Source organism: Athene cunicularia (assembly GCF_003259725.1).
Source record: "Athene cunicularia isolate RWA chromosome 4 unlocalized genomic scaffold, athCun1 chr4_part1, whole genome shotgun sequence".
Lineage (NCBI taxonomy): Eukaryota > Metazoa > Chordata > Aves > Strigiformes > Strigidae > Athene > Athene cunicularia.
Genome location: NW_020799098.1, coordinates 1,735,637 through 1,752,690, shown reverse-complemented (window position 1 = coordinate 1,752,690; position 17,054 = coordinate 1,735,637). Strand labels below are relative to the sequence as shown.

At 41.0% G+C, this 17,054-nt stretch overlaps 1 protein-coding gene across 1 annotated transcript in view; it reads left to right on the top strand.

Moving 5' to 3' along the window:
* ATRN (attractin) overlaps window positions 1-17,054 on the top strand; it is a 154,521-nt gene that overhangs the window by 30,666 nt on the left and 106,801 nt on the right. Inside the window, exons 3-4 of the mRNA XM_026846890.1 lie at window positions 6,274-6,357; window positions 10,313-10,426. Coding sequence (XP_026702691.1) covers window positions 6,274-6,357; window positions 10,313-10,426 — 198 coding nt within the window. The remainder of the gene's footprint in view (window positions 1-6,273; window positions 6,358-10,312; window positions 10,427-17,054) is intronic.

The window sequence follows — 17,054 nt, the reverse complement described above, 5'->3', positions numbered from 1 at the left end:
GACCTTTATTCAGATTCTGTGTCAACCTACCACCACCTGAGGAGGGGGACATGAACTCAGCTGCTTCTTGAAGAAGGAGACTTGCACCATCCAGGAGCTCTTACCGCAGAGTTTTGGAAACCACAGGGTAGAGCTCTCTTCAAGCTGATGCAGAAACAAGTGTGATAGCACTGTGGAGGAGTACCAAGAGGATGAACAAGCAGTGACTTTGCACCCTTAGTTACAAAGTTAAGGTGTGACACTACTGCAGCGATGATGGCAGCAGTGACTTTGGCATGAGTTTACTCATCTCTCTTATCTTGGTTGCACTGGAGGCGTTGGACATGGGAGGGTGTCTGTGCATACACCCGGAGCAGTTCATCGTCGGGTTGGGTACCTATTGCTGCACAGGTTAAATCAATATCAAACTTGATTTTGCAGTAACGGTCGTTACCTTCATCCGTGTGAGATCTGGCGTGTAATTAATTATGTCTGCCCAGCTGTACCCATGGTGTGGCATCTAGCTGACAGAAGAGGGGATTTAGCTGTTATACATTAGAAATTCATGAAATAGATGGCCTAGCTTTTGTTTATCTGCTTCTGTCATCCCCTATGTGGCAGATCACTCTTCTATGCCTATAAATTAGGGCATTTGCTTATAGCAAACCCTAGAAGGATGTAGCCTTTAACCTCAGTGCGTTTATTGAGAAAATGAACAAAGCTAAATTGTTAATCAATTTAGGCTAGAATGCCTTTGTTCTGGTAATAGGCTGTAACAGCCCTTTCTTTATTGGCTTCAACTTCAAATTTACCCGAAACAATGGCTTTTAATTGTGGTGTGCTTGAGGCAGGCAGCAACACTTGGGAAGGGAAGGGGAGAGAGGAGGAAAACTCATTGTTCGCATCAGTCTCTAGATTTAGCAACTTCAAAATGAGGATGAGCAACTCGGTTTTGGGTTTGCTTTTTTTTTTTTTTTTTTATGTTGTTTTTTGGGTTTTTTTTGTGAAAGGGCTGTGCTAGAACTCTGCAGACGATATACTGGTAAGTCTTCTGTGACATTCTAAGTGTCACTGCAGTCTTACTGAGAGCAATGCAAACCAATTTTGAGATCCATTGATGACCTCTTAGGGGTTTAGTGTATTTTAGAAACCAAGCCAGCCTTCTTACCTTTTGTGGTGAGTAATGAAGAAAAGGCAATCTGCATTTTCTCTTTTGTATTCTCTCTGATGAAAATAAATATATTTGACACCCCGTTGCCAGCACAGAGCGTACATTTAATGTTGCAGTGCTTTGAAAGTAAGCGCCACAAAATTTAGTCCTAAGTTGTAAGCTGCTTTTGAGTTTGTGACTTCTTATACTCAGCTATTAGCATGAGGATTGCTTTAGATTTATTAGATGGTAATTAGATAACAGCTCTGAGGCTTTGCCTAGTAGTACAGTTCATGTCTCTGTAGGAACTTTGTCAGTGTATACTCATTTGTATTTGAAAAATAGACACCGCTAGTATTACTTGTGTAGTTATTAAAAACACATGGATTTATCTGGTACGCTCCAGTACTCAGATTTGGCTTTTTACCCAGGAGATGCCACTGCTTGCTGTCTGCTTTTCTTGTGTTGGCGTTGTGCTTTTCAGGGGCTCCCAGAACTAGTGAGGAGTAGCCAAATACATAGAATTCTTCTTCATGAAATATTTCTCATTGAATCAGGCTCCTTTTTTTGTTTTTTTCTTTGTGAGATCTTAATCCTTTTTATTGCTTCCTTTTTGTCTTTGTTTTAGGAAAAGCTGAAATAGGCAGCACTCAGTGTTCGAGCCCTTTGAAAATGTGTACTGTAGATTGAGCTCCTTAACTCTTGTTTTTTCCCCTTTCAATTCTTAAATATTTCAGTCCACTTGAAAAAATCAGTGGAAAATTTACACCAGCTGTACATAACACTCTTGCCACCGGTGATGTTTGAAACAAGCCTTAAGTAGCGCCCATAAGTATATATATATTCAATATATAAATATATATTTTTAAATTTGAGTTTCATAAACAGATCCTTGCTATAGTTTTTCTTCACTGGAGATTTTAAAGTCAGTATTGTAGCTTTGTAGGTGCTAAACGTGTTATTTATGCTTTGCGTCTGTTTTTCCACCTGCCTGTATGTGTGTTTATGCATCACAGAATATTTAAAGGACCTTGCTTTTATGTTTTCTTAGGGTGTAGCAGCTTCTCCTTGCAGCATAGATGTAACATCCAAGCAGTACAAAATGCTTCTTGTAGAATAGCATCATGTACTACCAAGGTAGCAAACAAATCGATACCTTTCCATACTTTATGGAATCTGATTTTTGCATCTGAATGATAAATTTATAAATATGCATGAAACATTTAGTAGGGCAGAAGACCTGAGAGCCTGGTGGCTTGGTAGCAGCTTGCCTGGGGGTAGGAGTTTTCTGGTGTATGTCCAGAGTAGTTCTAGTGCATAGCCCTGTGTATGACATTAAAATGTCCTGTGTTGGAGTAAAACCATAGAATGGTTTGGGTTGGAAGGGACCTTAAATATCACCCAGTGCCACCCCCCTGCCCCGGGCAGGGCCACCTTCCCCTAGCCCAGGTTGCCCAAAGCCCCGTCCAACCTGGCCTTGAACCCTTCCAGGGAGGGGGCAGCCACAGCTTCTCTGGGCAGCCTGTGCCAGGGCCTCACCCCCCTCACAGGGAAGAATTTCTGCCTTAGATCTGATCTAAATCTTCTCTCTGTCAGTTTAAAACTGTTAGCCTCCATCCTATCCCTCCCCCTGATGACGAGTCCCCCCCACCTTCCCTGCAGCCCCTTTCAGCCCTGGGAGGCCGCTCTAAGGTCTCCCTGGAGCCTTCTCTTCTCCAGCTGAACCCCCCACCTCTCTCAGCCTGTGCTCTTAGAGGACTTCCTTCATTCCTGGAGTGTTTTTTTTCCTCGAGTTAGTCATGCATTCCCTTCCTGAGCCTTTGCCCACAGAGCAAGCCAAAACACCGCGTAGGATATGTCCTAGTTATCAGTGCCCACGGTGCTGGTCGAGACACCGTCACGTACAGTGCAAACAGGACCGACTTGGGAGCAATAAGGGGTTTTGTTTGCTTTTATTAACAGTAGCTGGGAAATCAGTTTAGCTTTCTCTGTTGAATGTGAAGATAAAAGTCCAGCTTCAGTTTGCCTTTAGCGCTTAGTATTTATTTCTGTCTGTCTTGAAGCATGGCTCTGGGAGAGCATTTATAGAGTAACGTGGATTTGCTAATGGCCTGCCTCTGCCAGGCAGTCTGTGGGATAAGAATTTAGTGCCTGTCGTTTGCTTTCAGAGACATCAACTCTGATTTTTTTTTTTTTTTTTTTAATATCCTGTATTTGTTCATGATGACAGCAGCTTCTAAAGCTTAGTAAGGAATCCGAGTAACTTGCAGATAAGTATTTAATAGCATATCAAAGAAATTTGACTTTTATTTTTTTTATAAAACTAAATCCTGTTTTATTTTTGCGTTGCTGAAATATAATTAAATTATGTTGATGTTGAAATGTGTCTTTTTTTTTTTTTTTCCCCCCCATTCCTTTGAGATGTGGCATGGTTGGGGCTACAGTACTAACAGGATTGTTGTTGGTTTGTTTTTTTGATTTTTTAATTATTTCCTATCACTCTTGATACCATTTCTGTGGTGAATGATTTAGTAATTGTTTCCAGAGAAAATTGTTCAGAGTTTTCTGAGCAGAGTCTCTTTGAGAGCTTGGCAGATTGCATAAGGTTCTTTTTAGCTTGTGAGACTTGCTCAGGTTTCCAGAGTCTGTTTACTCTTGATTGCAGGCAGAGTGCTGTCAGTGTTGAAGCACTGATACACTTTGATTCCTAGTTTTTCCACAGATACTATTTTCAAAAGGATGATTTTTTTTTTTTTTTTTTTTTCCAAAAGTCTAGATATTATTGCCTACAACTTGGACTTTGCATCTGGTTTTGCAAATTCCTGGTCAGTAGATAAGTAATCTGAATTTTTCAAAGTTGTTGAAGCCATAAAAATATATATATGTATGTATTTATCTACATCTATACTTACATCTACATCTGTCTGTGTCTCCATAGAAGGTACAGATACTGCCTAGGCTCCTGAAAATTTGAGTTGTTTCTTCACTTGTTTAAAAGTAGATCTCCTGCAGAACTTCAGTAACAGACTTCTAAAGATCTTCAGCTAATTTTCTGAGGCTGGAAAGTATTATAATAAATTAATATGGAGGAAGGGGAAGGTGGTTTCCAAAATCTGTGGGTTTTGCCTTTTTAATTTGGATCAGGGGTGAACCTTAAAAGTGTTCTATGGAAAAGTTTCTGGAAAACCATTTTGACCCAGTCAAAATATTTTAAAAAGATTAGATGATAACATTAACAGATCACTAGGAAAAGACACAAAAAGGTTCCAAGGTACCTGTTTGGGGAACTTCTGATCTTGCTTCCTTTTCTGCCAAATTTGATTCTGTAGTGGTTTTGTTTTGCTAAAATGGTATTTTACGTAGGATGATTTAGTTTTGCCAAAAGGCTGTGGTTTGTTCCAGCTTTGTGCTGATGATGGAGTTCTTAACCTCCCTAGGTAGGAATCCTGTTTCACGTGCCCGTATTTTCTCTGTTGGAATGTGGTGCTTGGGCATCTTCAGATACTGCTTCCATTTGATGTCTTCCTTCCCATGTAATTTATTTTCACCTGTTTCTGCTACACTTCAGCTATTTGTTAAAACCAATCTGCAATATCTGGACTAATGAGATGGGAGCCTTTACCCCCCCCAGTCAGGCTCTTAGTTTTGTCTTCAGCCCGAGCATGTTCCCACCGGTCCCTATGCTAAGGCAGAAGATGCAGAAATCTCAGCACCTGTTTTTTTTGGCAGCCCAAGTGATGTATCTGCTGCCCCAAACTCCTCCTAGATCTGTCTCCCTCAGCCTTGATGAAGTGTGATTGTCAGTTGCCCGTGGCCTTTGGAGAAAACACACCTTGTTAAATCCTATGGAAGGGAGAAGTTACACCTGCAGTCAGTCGAGCTACCTTTGTTTTGTCTTAGTGTGGATGTGTTTGCATGTCGCATTTTGAGTAGGAGTAATGGTAGCGTGAAATTGGGTTTTGCACAGCTTTGCTCACTCTTTTCAGTACCTGTATCCACGCTCATTACAAGTAATGAACATTAGAAGTAATGAGCATGAATATCAATCGCCTCCGTACGGCATCAGAGGGTTAAGAATAGTTCTGAAACCTGTTCCAGCCTTTCCATCAGAACACTCTTCTGAGCTTAAGACTGGGTTTGCTGCTCCTTGTTTGGACATCCCAGCAAGCAGTGTCTAGACAAATGCAGTGTCTAGAATTTGCACTGCACAGTGTTTTGCAGATGTTGACAAAGGTGAGCCCTTTGCTGGCTTTGTTCCCTTCTCTTTCAGTGGCATCTTGAATTTTGAATGGTTTTAAGTTCACTGAGTGTCCTGGCATGAACGATTCCAACTGTACTTTATGCTTTTACATCCTTCTCTAAAGTCTTTTCCTACTGTCAAGTTGTCACCTCCCGTTTATAGCTCAGAGGGGAAGGGATGTTCACAGTGTAGCCCTGGCACCGTCCTGGTTGTGGGGACCACTCAGCTCTTTGACTTCGATTACTTAATATGGGGTGACATGGTGATGGGAGCATGCTACTGAAGGTGGGGGTGCCCAGAACTGCCACGCTCTGCTGTTGGTCTGAGTTACGCAGCCCTCGATGCCTCAGGAATTAACTCTCTGGTGCAAAATAAGACCTTACGGGGATGAGTCCTCTGTTCAGGAGGTTGTCAAGGACTTTGTGAAGAGTCAAATACAGAATGGGTGAGAGATCACACCATGGACTTCACATCATCTGAACTTCATGCAAGAATTGTGTAGTATGCCTAAATAAATAGTTTAGGAATAACTAGCTTTTCTCTTAGGGAATTCCTTTTGCTGGCTGGATGGTACTAGTCTCTATATTAGTCTTTGTTTATGGAGGAAGGTCTTTTTTTTTTTTACTTTTTATTCCTGGTGTGTTGTTTTGAAACAATACCATCAAGCTGATAGAGAAACCATCCCTCAACTGTCATTCTCTAAGGACAATCCTCAGAAAGCAGGTACAGAGCGTTTAACGGGAGAATCCCAATTCCCCAATTGTTTTCTGTTGTGTTATTGGTTTGTTTGTAGTGGCTCTTAAGTAAATGAAAATCTAACGAGGGATCTTCTCAATACAGGAAATCCTTTATGAATGTTTAATATCATTGGAGATTAATGCTTGTCTTTTTTATTTATTTACAGACTCACTGGATCTTCAGGGTATGTAACGGATGGGCCTGGAAATTACAAATACAAAACAAAATGCACCTGGCTCATTGAAGGAAGGTGAGTGTAGTAAACAGCTTGGATTTTAGTGTTGTTTATTGTGACTTTTAGGTGAGATTTATCAGCATTTTTGGATATCATAATTCTTTTATTGTTATTCTTAGAGCTAGATAGGGCAGCACTTAGGTATTGTTGGTAAATAAGGTTGGGTTTTTTTGTGTAACTAAGCCCTCCAAATGGACTTCTGAATTTGAGGTTTGCTGTGTAAAATACCCTTCACGATGAAATCGCATATGAAAAATGAAAATAAATGTCTCTGTGTAAATACGTGAAGAACTAGAAGTTATTTCACTGTTACCCTAGTAGGTCATTTGATTGGGATTCACTGTGTATGGGACTTTTTGACAGTATGAAGAAACAGAGCAAACTATTAAATCCCTTATTCATGAAGAATCCCTTTCTGTAATGATGTTCTTCAGATACTTATTTACTCACTAGGCCATGAGAACTTCAGGAGGACCATTAACTTTTTTTGGCAAAGGTCTTCTAAACTATGAGAATTCTCTCAGGCATTTTCCTCTCGTTTCCCGATCCTTCCTATATTTGATCTTTATATTGCTTGTAGCGATTTCTTGCAGAGATTTTTAGGAGTAGCCATTTAGAGCACATCCTCTGACTGATGGTGCAGCAGTTCAGAGCCTCTGACTTGTTGAAATATGTTTTTCATAGTACCAAGCTGCTGTCAGGACTGTAAAAATCTATTTGTTTAATCTCTAAAGCTTTCCCTGGTCAGTTAGGATGCTGTGCGTTAACAGCTGTGCGTTAAGTCACATTTCATACTGTTCCCTGAATCTATAAGTAGAGAGGTTGTGAACAGGAACAATTCATGCGAGAGCATGAATGATTTCACTTGCGTTGAACGCCTGTAAGCTGACATCTCTCGGGATCTTGGAGGATCAAAACTTACTAAAAGGCCAAGGTGTGCTTTTTTTCTTTAGTCTTCTCTCTATGTTTGGGAGGTCTGATGGGTGGGAGGAATTGGTATTCACTTCATCTACTTCAGACATTTATTTTGGATGAGTAGCTTAAATACCGAAGCTCCCAAGATGTTCAAAGGTGAAGACTAAGCTGTTCCAGAGAGCCATGTAGAACGCTGAAACTGAGAGCCTACCACTCACTATTAACTATATAAGGAGCCCAGTTCTTTAATGTGGTCAAGATCAATAGTTAGATGCTCTAAGTGGCAACACCTCGTATTTTTATTACCAACAAAAATTAAAACTGCAGCCAGTTCACAATTACAAATAATTATAAAATGCTTTGCAAGGATGTTATTACAGACAAATCAGCCTCAGCAGTTCCTAGTACAGTCAGTTTAACCTTCATAGCTGCTTTTTTTTTTCCTTTCTAAAGGATAATGTGACTCATGTTTATATCAGGAGTGAAATGCTGCTCACAAGTCCTCAGTAATGTCACCATAATTGCTTCTGCAGCCCTTGTTTGTTAGTTCTGAGAGGCTTCCTAGAGAACTATCACTTTGTTCAGTTTGAAGTGAGGTCTTACTTGCTGTGAAGAGGTGTACAGAAATGTTCCTCCTTTCATAGCCAGGCGTTTAAGCTGGTGTCCTTTTCCTCCTTCTGATTGTTTGCACCCTGCTATCAGAGGATGGTGGTAAACAGAAAGGAGATAATCACGCTGATTAAAACAGCTGAAATATGCACCCTTGTGAAAATAGTCCAAGCTCTCTGCCAAATGTGAAATTCCCAGAGAGATCCTGACTTGGAAAACAGCATCTGCAAAGCTGTTAAATTGTGCTGAGTGCCCTCACCTCGTTGCTAGCACACCAGTATGTGGAGGGCTTTTGAGGTTAGCAAGTGAAGGTACAATCCCAATGTGTAACTGAAGACTCTAGATAAACTCAGATGTAAAACAAGCCATGTGTTCCTTACTGTACTCAATTCCCTTTTGCACCATTCCTGACTCTTGGCTGGTGTCTCTGCTCTGTCCTCATCCCAGGGGTGTCCTTTTTAATTTTTTCCCAGGACCAGGAGACAAGGCAGATGAGATCCATCTAGCCTGAGGACCCTTCTGAGGCAGAACCTTTAGCCATGTGCCTTGTCATTCTGCAAATCAGTGCTGTCTGTTAATGAGTTGTTAGCTGTAGCAAAGATAATGGCTTTCTTTTTGTTCTTGGTCTAAAGCCTTTATTGATTAAGTATTTCTTTCTGCTCTACAGCTGTCAGGCCATTAGAATAGAAGCAAACCCTCTACAATTTCATAGGCTGCTCAGTTTTGAAGCGATGAGTACTCTTTGTATCCTTTCTTTATCCTTGAGTTACACCTGCTGCTCTTTTTCCAAAGAGTAGATCATGGTGCCTATCAAAAAATATTCTTTTGCAGAATAACTCCCTAAAGAATTACCCTTCCGTGGGAAGGACGGACTCTATGGCAAACTGACATTTTATTAATTTATTTGATTAGAATGAACAAGGATTTAATCTGAACCCAAGGGCAATGCTGTTGAAGAGATCCTAATCACTTGCATCTATCCTTTCAACAGCTACAGCTGCGTGTAGGAAAAAGCAGTGCTGCTATAGATTCACTTTCTTTTTATCTCAGGGTCCAAGCAGAATGTTAGTGGTATTTTCACCCTCCTCGAGCTGAGCCCTGAACTAGTATCTGCTGTGGTTTCTGTGTGATTCTCTTGAGATGTATCTTGGGTTATTAGCCATGAAACTAAATGGCATAAATGTAGGTTACTTGGTTATGGCTTAGTGAGCATCTTTTGTGCATGGAGTGAAAGAAACACTGATGTGTTTAGGTGCAAGAACTACTGTTTCCATCCCCACATCAACTAAATAAAACTTTTTTCCCTGCTGATTCATCTCAGAGGATCAAGCCCCTTGACGGTTTTCTTGTGACATCGACAGAGCAGACTCTTCTTGAGTGGTGGTGTTAACATTAGGGTGTGCTGGGCCGGTGGCATTCAGGTGGAAGGCAGCAAGTCTCTTCCCAGGACTTGCAGCTCCTTCATTCTCAACTGGTCCCAGTAGTTTTTGAAATGCATCTCCAGAAGAAAGTCAAGCAACCTGATCAGTGTTTGTTAGGAATGAGGGACAGTGAGTGGTTACTGCATCTTGACAGTGCCAGCAATAAGCAAAGACCTTGCTTTTGGCAAAAAGGTAAAGCCCCAGGGCCTCCTGTCCTGTAGTAGATGGGTCTCCTCTGAATTCTCTTGACCTGCTTTCTCCAGCTCCCAGAAAGTGCCGAGCAAGACTGAGAATTTCTTTAGCATCCACTGAGGCATGTTTCCAGTTTCCAGTTTGGAGGGGCTTCTCTCAGGAGGACCATCCTGCAGTACTGCACAAATAATAAAGTAATAGAAGAAGGATTTCTGCCAGCTTCTGGGCAAGTAAATAATCTCAGGCCATTGTAATCATATCGGTCTGCAGAAAATCCCTTCAACAAGAATAGCAGCTCTGGTTAATTCCCTGATGGTGGCTGTGATTCTTCACAGAATCACGTAGGTTGGAAAAGACCTTTAAGATCATTAAGTCCAACCATAAGTCTAGGACTGCCAAGTCCACCTCTAAACATGTCCCTGAAAGCCACATCTACACGTGAATGTATCTTCCATGTAGATTTTCCGTGCTTACCCCTGCAAAGCCCTGTCCTTAGGGGAGTCAGTGCTGGTAAAGGGCCAGGGGGCTGGCAGTGCCAGCTCTTGGATTTCTGCTGTTGTTAGTGGGGAGAGGTTTAAGGACACAGGTTTTTCTGACCCTAAAGAATCTGTTGCTTAATACCAGAGGAGTGTGCACACCAAAAAATAAGGCCACAGCACATTTGATGCATCTAAAGTTACACAGTTTTCATCTTGTTTAGAGAAGAGCTTCACACCAGAGGAGTTTGTTGGAGCGACTATGCCACGTGCGTCGAATGGCTCATTACAAATCTGTCGTGTATCTCTCTCTCTCTCTCTCTATATATATATATATATATTTTTTTTTTTCCCCAGGCCAAACACAATCCTCAGGCTTCGATTCAATCACTTTGCCACAGAGTGCAGTTGGGACCACTTGTATGTCTATGATGGAGATTCGATTTACGCTCCCTTACTGGCAGCTTTTAGGTAAGTTCCCCTTGGTAAGAATCTTAACTCTACACAATAATATTTTTTTAACTTGGAGCCTGAATCTAATGTGGCTTCTAGCAGTACAAACAGGTTCCAGTAATCTAAATATATAAATAGTGCCAATCCAGCACATACAGCAACTCTTCTTTAGCACGGTCGTTGTCAGCATAAACAATTAAGGAGTTGTTTTTGCTTTTACAATGAACAGATCCTGTTGGTACACTGTAGCGTGTAAGTATTACTTTTTCTTTTCCAAATCCTGATTATATGAGAGACAAAAAAATGATTGTCATCTTGTTGAACTCGAGATGATTCGGGATGCAGACTCCTCCTAAAGTAGAAAACTGCCCCATTGATAATTTTTGAACGCCCAGTATGTCAATGCCGACAGAAGGCAAAACCCGAGTAATCGACATCACAGACTTACAGGTCTCAGAACTATGTACCTTAACCTTTAAAAATTTAAACTGTTTGGAACATGTTCAGAAACAACAATGATGGGTCAGACAACATTGTAAAAACATGTAAAAAAAAAACCTGTTCTTCTGATGGATGACTGATATTTGGCTCATCTGTCTGTGGTGAGAGACCAATTTGTGGGTGCTGGTTAAAAGTTGACATTTCACAGAGAGACCTAAATATAACTTGCACATTTATGTACTTCAGTCTTGCAGTGACAAGCACCACCTTATGTTTTCTATTCTTTTAGCTGAAATTAGAAAAATAATCCCAAGTTGTGTATGGAAAAAAAACTAATGGTTCCCTTTGGACTCTGCTTGTTCCAAGTGGCTGATCAACTATTTCCAGAATTAACCTTCTGCTGTGCTTCTTTTCATTTGTGAAATGAAGTTCTAAAAATACTTCATGTTTGTTCTAAAAAATCCTTGTAATCTCTGTGAGAGAAGATCGGAGTAGGAACAAAAAGTTGATTAAAAAAAAAAAAATAAACACACCACTTTTTTTTTTTTGGTTTTTAACTGAAAATTCAGTTGTTTTGTAGTGAAAGAATTCTTTCTGTAAACCTTCAGACTAACCTGAGGTCAAAACATGACACACAAATAAATTACTGTGTTTATTCTCACTGCATCTGAAGAAGAAGGAACCATCTCTCTTCTAAAAACCTCCCAAAACCTGAAGTGCAACCTGGAAGCACTCTTGTGGTATCATGCACTGAATTGATATGCAGGAAGAGGAAGAAATGTCATCTTGACTCATAGTCATTTTGCTCTAATCGAGCTAATTTTTAATACACTGTTGAAAAGGTGAAATGATCATGATTTGTGCCTGCAGTTTCTTGTGTGTTTTCCAAAAATTAATAGGCTTTTTAAATTGAGGTTATAAGTAGTTCACAGCATTAACAATTATGGTTCAGACTTTAAAATCATCTGTAAATCACTAGGAAGCCTGTGCCCGAGGACAAGCAAGCGTGAGTTTAATACAATAACATTTTTGAGGTTGGAAAAAAATCAATTATTTTTTTAATTGCTTCTTTAGATGACATTTGAATTTCATCTTCATTAGTAGTGAGCTGTCTTTTTTCAGTAAACCAAGTTCAGGAAATAGCAGATGCTTCTAATTTTGCTGAAGTGCAAAAAAGCATCTGTTGAAAAATACCTTTCTCTGGTACAAAAATAAATGCACTACAATTTTTCAAGAGCAGTGTTCATATTTTATCTCTTTTCTTGGCGTATGTTAAATCTTAAAATTAACCACAGCCATATTTCACTCTTGACTGTTTTTACACCGTGCCAGGGGATTTGCAAGACTGAGCTTTGTTCAGTTGGACACTATAAACTTTCAGAGTTTGTTGATAAACACTGTAAATTCCTCCCTCTCTCAAACTCAGTTTTTATTACCTCCTGGGCTTTTTACAGCAGTTGCCTGAGCACTCACTTCCTTCGCTGCTCCCATCTTGTTTTTTTGACCTTCTGATGCTTGCTGATGTTTGTTCACAATACGGTATTTACTCTGAATATAAGATGATCTTGGAAATCCTCACCACTGCACTAGGGAGAAACTTTAAATAATGGTTTTATACATTCTTAACTTTGATAAATGTTTGCATAATGCAAACATTTACACAGTGCAAGTGTCTGCATAAACTGTTTACTAAACTTCTTGTAGTCTGTGTGCCCCCAGGGCAGTCCAGTCCTGTACATTAAGCTTTTTTTTTTTTTTCTATTAAGCAGGGTTAAAAATATCTTTGCTGGTTTATATTTGTGAACATAGGCAACACGAGACTGTAAATGTGCTGCTTCAAAAATGAGATAAAAGAACGTGGAGAAAACAGAAATCCAGTGTTTTCTTCTGCCCAGAACGAAGAAATTCGAAGCAGATAAACTACACTCTCATCATCTGTGAACTTTGCTGGTTTTGTATTTAACTTTACTCCATGTTAAACATTTACTGGAGCTGCTTTTGCACCTTTATTTTCCTTTTGTGCCAGTCAGTTGGGGGGGGTGTTTTCCTCTTCAAAACCAGTCGTTCTTGTGCGGGCCGTTTGGCCCTGGCTCTGCACTTGAGACCGCTCAGAAGCATCTCTCAGTTGCTCTCGTGCTGGGTGGGTGGCTGTGGTGGCAGCACAGAGAGAGGGCAGTGGGTGCCCCACGGTCACTCTTGGACCCTCAGATAACAGGAGCAGCTCACCTTCCTTTTGTTACCTGCTGGTGAACATGGCCCTTGCACCCCCAAATCTGAGTCCAGGCAGAGAACTCGGGGTGAGTCGGGTTGGAAGGGAGCCTGGTCTGACCCCTTGCTCAGAGCAGGGCCAGCCTCAGAGTGGGATCAGGCCCTTGCCTGAGACTTTGCCCAGTCATGTTGCAAATTTTTCTTAAGGGTGGAGATCTCGCTGATCCTCTGGGCCAGTAGTCCAGCACTTGGCCACCCTCATTTTCAAAAATAATGAAAAATGAATCTTTTATCTGATCAGAGTTTCCTTTGCTGCAACCTGTGTCTGTTGCCTTTTTCTGTGGACCTCTGGTGCTATCTCCTCTGTAATCTCCTTAGGCAGCGATTAGATTTCACCCCATCTTCAGCCATCTCTCCTCCAGGCTAAACATATCTCACTCCTTCTGCCTCTCCTCATACGTTGTATCATCATCCTCCTATTTTTTTTCCTCCTATTCCCTCAGTTCTTTTTCAGAAATTGTAACTCTTATCGCTGCTGTAGGCATGCACAAAACTCTCTCTGTCCTCAGTGCCCTTCGTGAGCGAACCTGCAAACCCTGGTTACCCTTCATCATTGATTTGTCTTATACTGGGGGGTTCAGCTGGAGAAGAGAAGTCTCCGCGGAGACCTTAGAGCGGCCCCCCAGGGCTGAAAGGGGCTGCAGGAACGGGGGGAGGGACTCGTCATCAGGGGGAGGGATAGGACGAGGGGGAACGGGGTTAAACTGACAGAGGGGAGATTTAGGTCAGATCTAAGGCAGAAATTGTTCCCTGTGAGGGGGGTGAGGCCCTGGCACAGGCTGCCCAGAGAAGCTGTGGCTGCCCCCTCCCTGGAAGGGTTCAAGGCCAGGTTGGACGGGGCTTTGGGCAACCTGGGCTTGGGGGAAGGTGGCCCTGCCTATGGTAGGGGGCTGAAACTAAATTATCTTTAAGGTCCCTTCCAGCCCAAACCAGTCTGTGATTCTGTGGTATTGGCTTAGAGCAAATGATTAGCTGTTAACAGCAGGGAGGTTGCTAACGAGGATAAATTATGCTGGGAACTGCACAAACCACGTGGAGTGGGTACTGTTTGTGTTCCGGGATATCCAGAGGAGTTAATCAAATTAGAGCTGGGGTTATACAGACTTAGAGGAAGAAGTGGTCCTCGCCTCCGGCACGTATAGGCAGAGAACAAGCTGTGGGTGTAAGTGCTCTGCGTAAAGAAGACGAAGGGACTGTTTAATGCTGAAGTTTTATTGCTGTTTGCTTCAAAGCGTGCTCTCTGTGTGTGCTTTGCTCATGTGTGTAACCAGGTTTTTCCCGACTGAAGTTCTCGCCCTCCTCTGATGGAGCTGGCACTCGGCGTGTCATCAACCATCGCCTCCTAAATCAGTTTTTATTCTGCTTCCTAAAAGAGGAGGTAGAAGATCTGTTACAACCCTGTGCTGGACTGTGTTGCAATACAGCCCTTGTGCACCCACTCCAGTCACGGAGCAGTCCAGTTGGCTTTTTGCCCTAGCAGCCTGTCTTCTAAGTATTTATTATTTTGCTCTGTTTGTTTTCTTTACATCTACAATAACTTCTAAAGTATCGATTTAAAAAAAAAATAAAAATATTGGTATAAAGTGAGGAGCAAACGTGTTTTGGATTTTGCTAGAAATGTACCTGGTTGAATGATGTTCCCTTGTTCACATTTACTCTGGGAGCCCATCGGTGAGCCAGCTGATCCTTGGATTGCATGAAAATTGATTAATCAAAATGCCTTTGTGGTAGAAAGTCAGATTTCTTAGAGAAATGTAAATGCATTGTATCAAAATTGCTTTTGTTCGCTAAACCTGTAATCCCCTGAAACCAAATCAATTTGACAAGATGGACAAAGAGAGTTTCTGTGTTCGGGTTTTGGAAAGATAAATCCTCTGAATTAAATTCAGGCCTATAAAGGAAGTTTAGAGCAGAAAGTTTCCTCAGTTCTTCACTGTCTCAGGTATTTTTTTTTTCCTTAAACTATTTCTGATGGACTGAAGAATGTAATTTTTTTCATTAATTCATTTATCCTGTACTGAGCTTCATGAGTGTTGAATGACAGCAGCAGTCTATAGATTTTAAAAAAAGGAGAAAGCATGTGCACCATGGCCAGTAGCATGGTCTGTCTCTCCAGGACTAGATACTAAAACAATTTTTTAACTTTTAAAGTACTTCTTCACTGTAAGGGCAAAAAAAGGTGTTATTTCTTTTGAGGCTGCGCAGTCCACGTTCTCTTGAAATACAGCTTTTACAGTCACGCTCGCCATGTGACACCATCATTACAAATTCCCAAATGGCTTGAAAACACTTGAATATGTTTATGGTTTGTCCTTGCTCTACTGTCTCCAGAAGGAAGAGCATGTTTTCAGAACTGAGGAGGTTTTGGGGGACAAGCCCCTGTGATCCAGAGGGTTCTGCAGGCAGGCAGGCTCACCCTCTGCGGGTGCCACAGCAGCTGGGTCTGTCTGTAGTGCAACAAGGAAAGATGTTTTCAAGAAAAATTCTGCTTTGACATGTTGCTGGCTCTCAATAATGAGCCTTTCCCCCCTCCCTTCCACCCCAAATAAGTGTCATTGTAATTACTTTGCTTCCTTAAAAGTCCATATTTGAGAGACATCTTGCTGCGCAAGAGTCGTAGCTTTTATTTTAAGTAAATAAATTGAGAGGTCTCTTTATTTTCTCCCCACCTTTTTTATTTTTTGGCATTGATTTATTATTAGTCTCTTCTAACTTCTATTTTTGGTTTTATTTTTACTTCTGGAGTTGTGAGATGCATGGACTGTCTTATAATAAGGGAGAAACAGTGTTATTTTGCAGACATGTGTGTCCACATGGATCAAACTATTTTAAAAAAAAAAAAAAAAAAAGTAGAATTATTTTGTGTTGCATTTCGATAGATTGAGAAGCCAATGTACTACTGATTTTTCAGAATCGCCTTTATTTTTTCACTCCTTTGTGATCTGTACTCTGCATTTTCACCCTTTCCTTTTGTCTTTTCATCTTCTTCCTTTCTGACTGTTTTCTGCTCAGTAGAGCTTCTTATGCTTTTGATCTCTGCCACGCTGGCAGGTTCTGTCTCAGGAGAAAATGATGAATACGCCATCACCATGATGCTTGCATAGCAAATCGAGGAAAAGTAATAGAGGAGATACCCCGTGTTTTAAATAATTCCCATTTTTCTGTGCTGTAGGGGAAAGAGCAAGGCAGGCGGCGTGTGCTGGGTGATGGAGAAGCGGAGTCTCCTAGGTATTGTTTTTCACTCTGCCACTGACTACAAACCCAACACACAGAAAATAGAATTGTTTCAGGGCAGAACAGAGGTTTGCCTTTCAATGTCTACAAAATGGTGTAATTGGACAGCGTAGCTGAGTAGGAGTATTTATTTGCTTTGGAGTAGTGATGATTGCGAAATGTTTTGAAACCATATAAAAAGAAATAAAGCGGTACATTGTGAAATAGGCTAATCTTGGCCGGAGTCGAGTCTCTGAGAGATTCTGGATTGTAGTTTAAAGGAAGTTTTGCATAATCCTTTATCGTTCTGATTCTGCCTATTGGATTGGTTTTCATGGCAGATGATTTAAATTCTGTTTCTGCCGGTTTATTCAAAACGATGCTGTACATACACTAATTTATTCCCATTTTTCGAGCTTCAACCTTTCAAGGACCTGATCTTTACTGTTTATGTTCTCTTTGTGGCTTTCTCTGAGAGAAAATACAATCTATTAAGTTTCATCAGGCTGTTTTAAACTTGTGGGATAATGTCCTCTTTACGTACATTTACATGCTAGTCATCAGAAAAAGAGTGAAAGGAGCCAAGTGGGAGACATGGTGAGAGCATCTGCTACAGAGGTACTTGCGTTCTTCCTAAACAAATCCCCAAATCAAGATTTTCCAATAGAAAACAAATAATTCCTTTTATTAGGAAAGGTTATTGGGGGGGGGGGGGGTTTTTTTT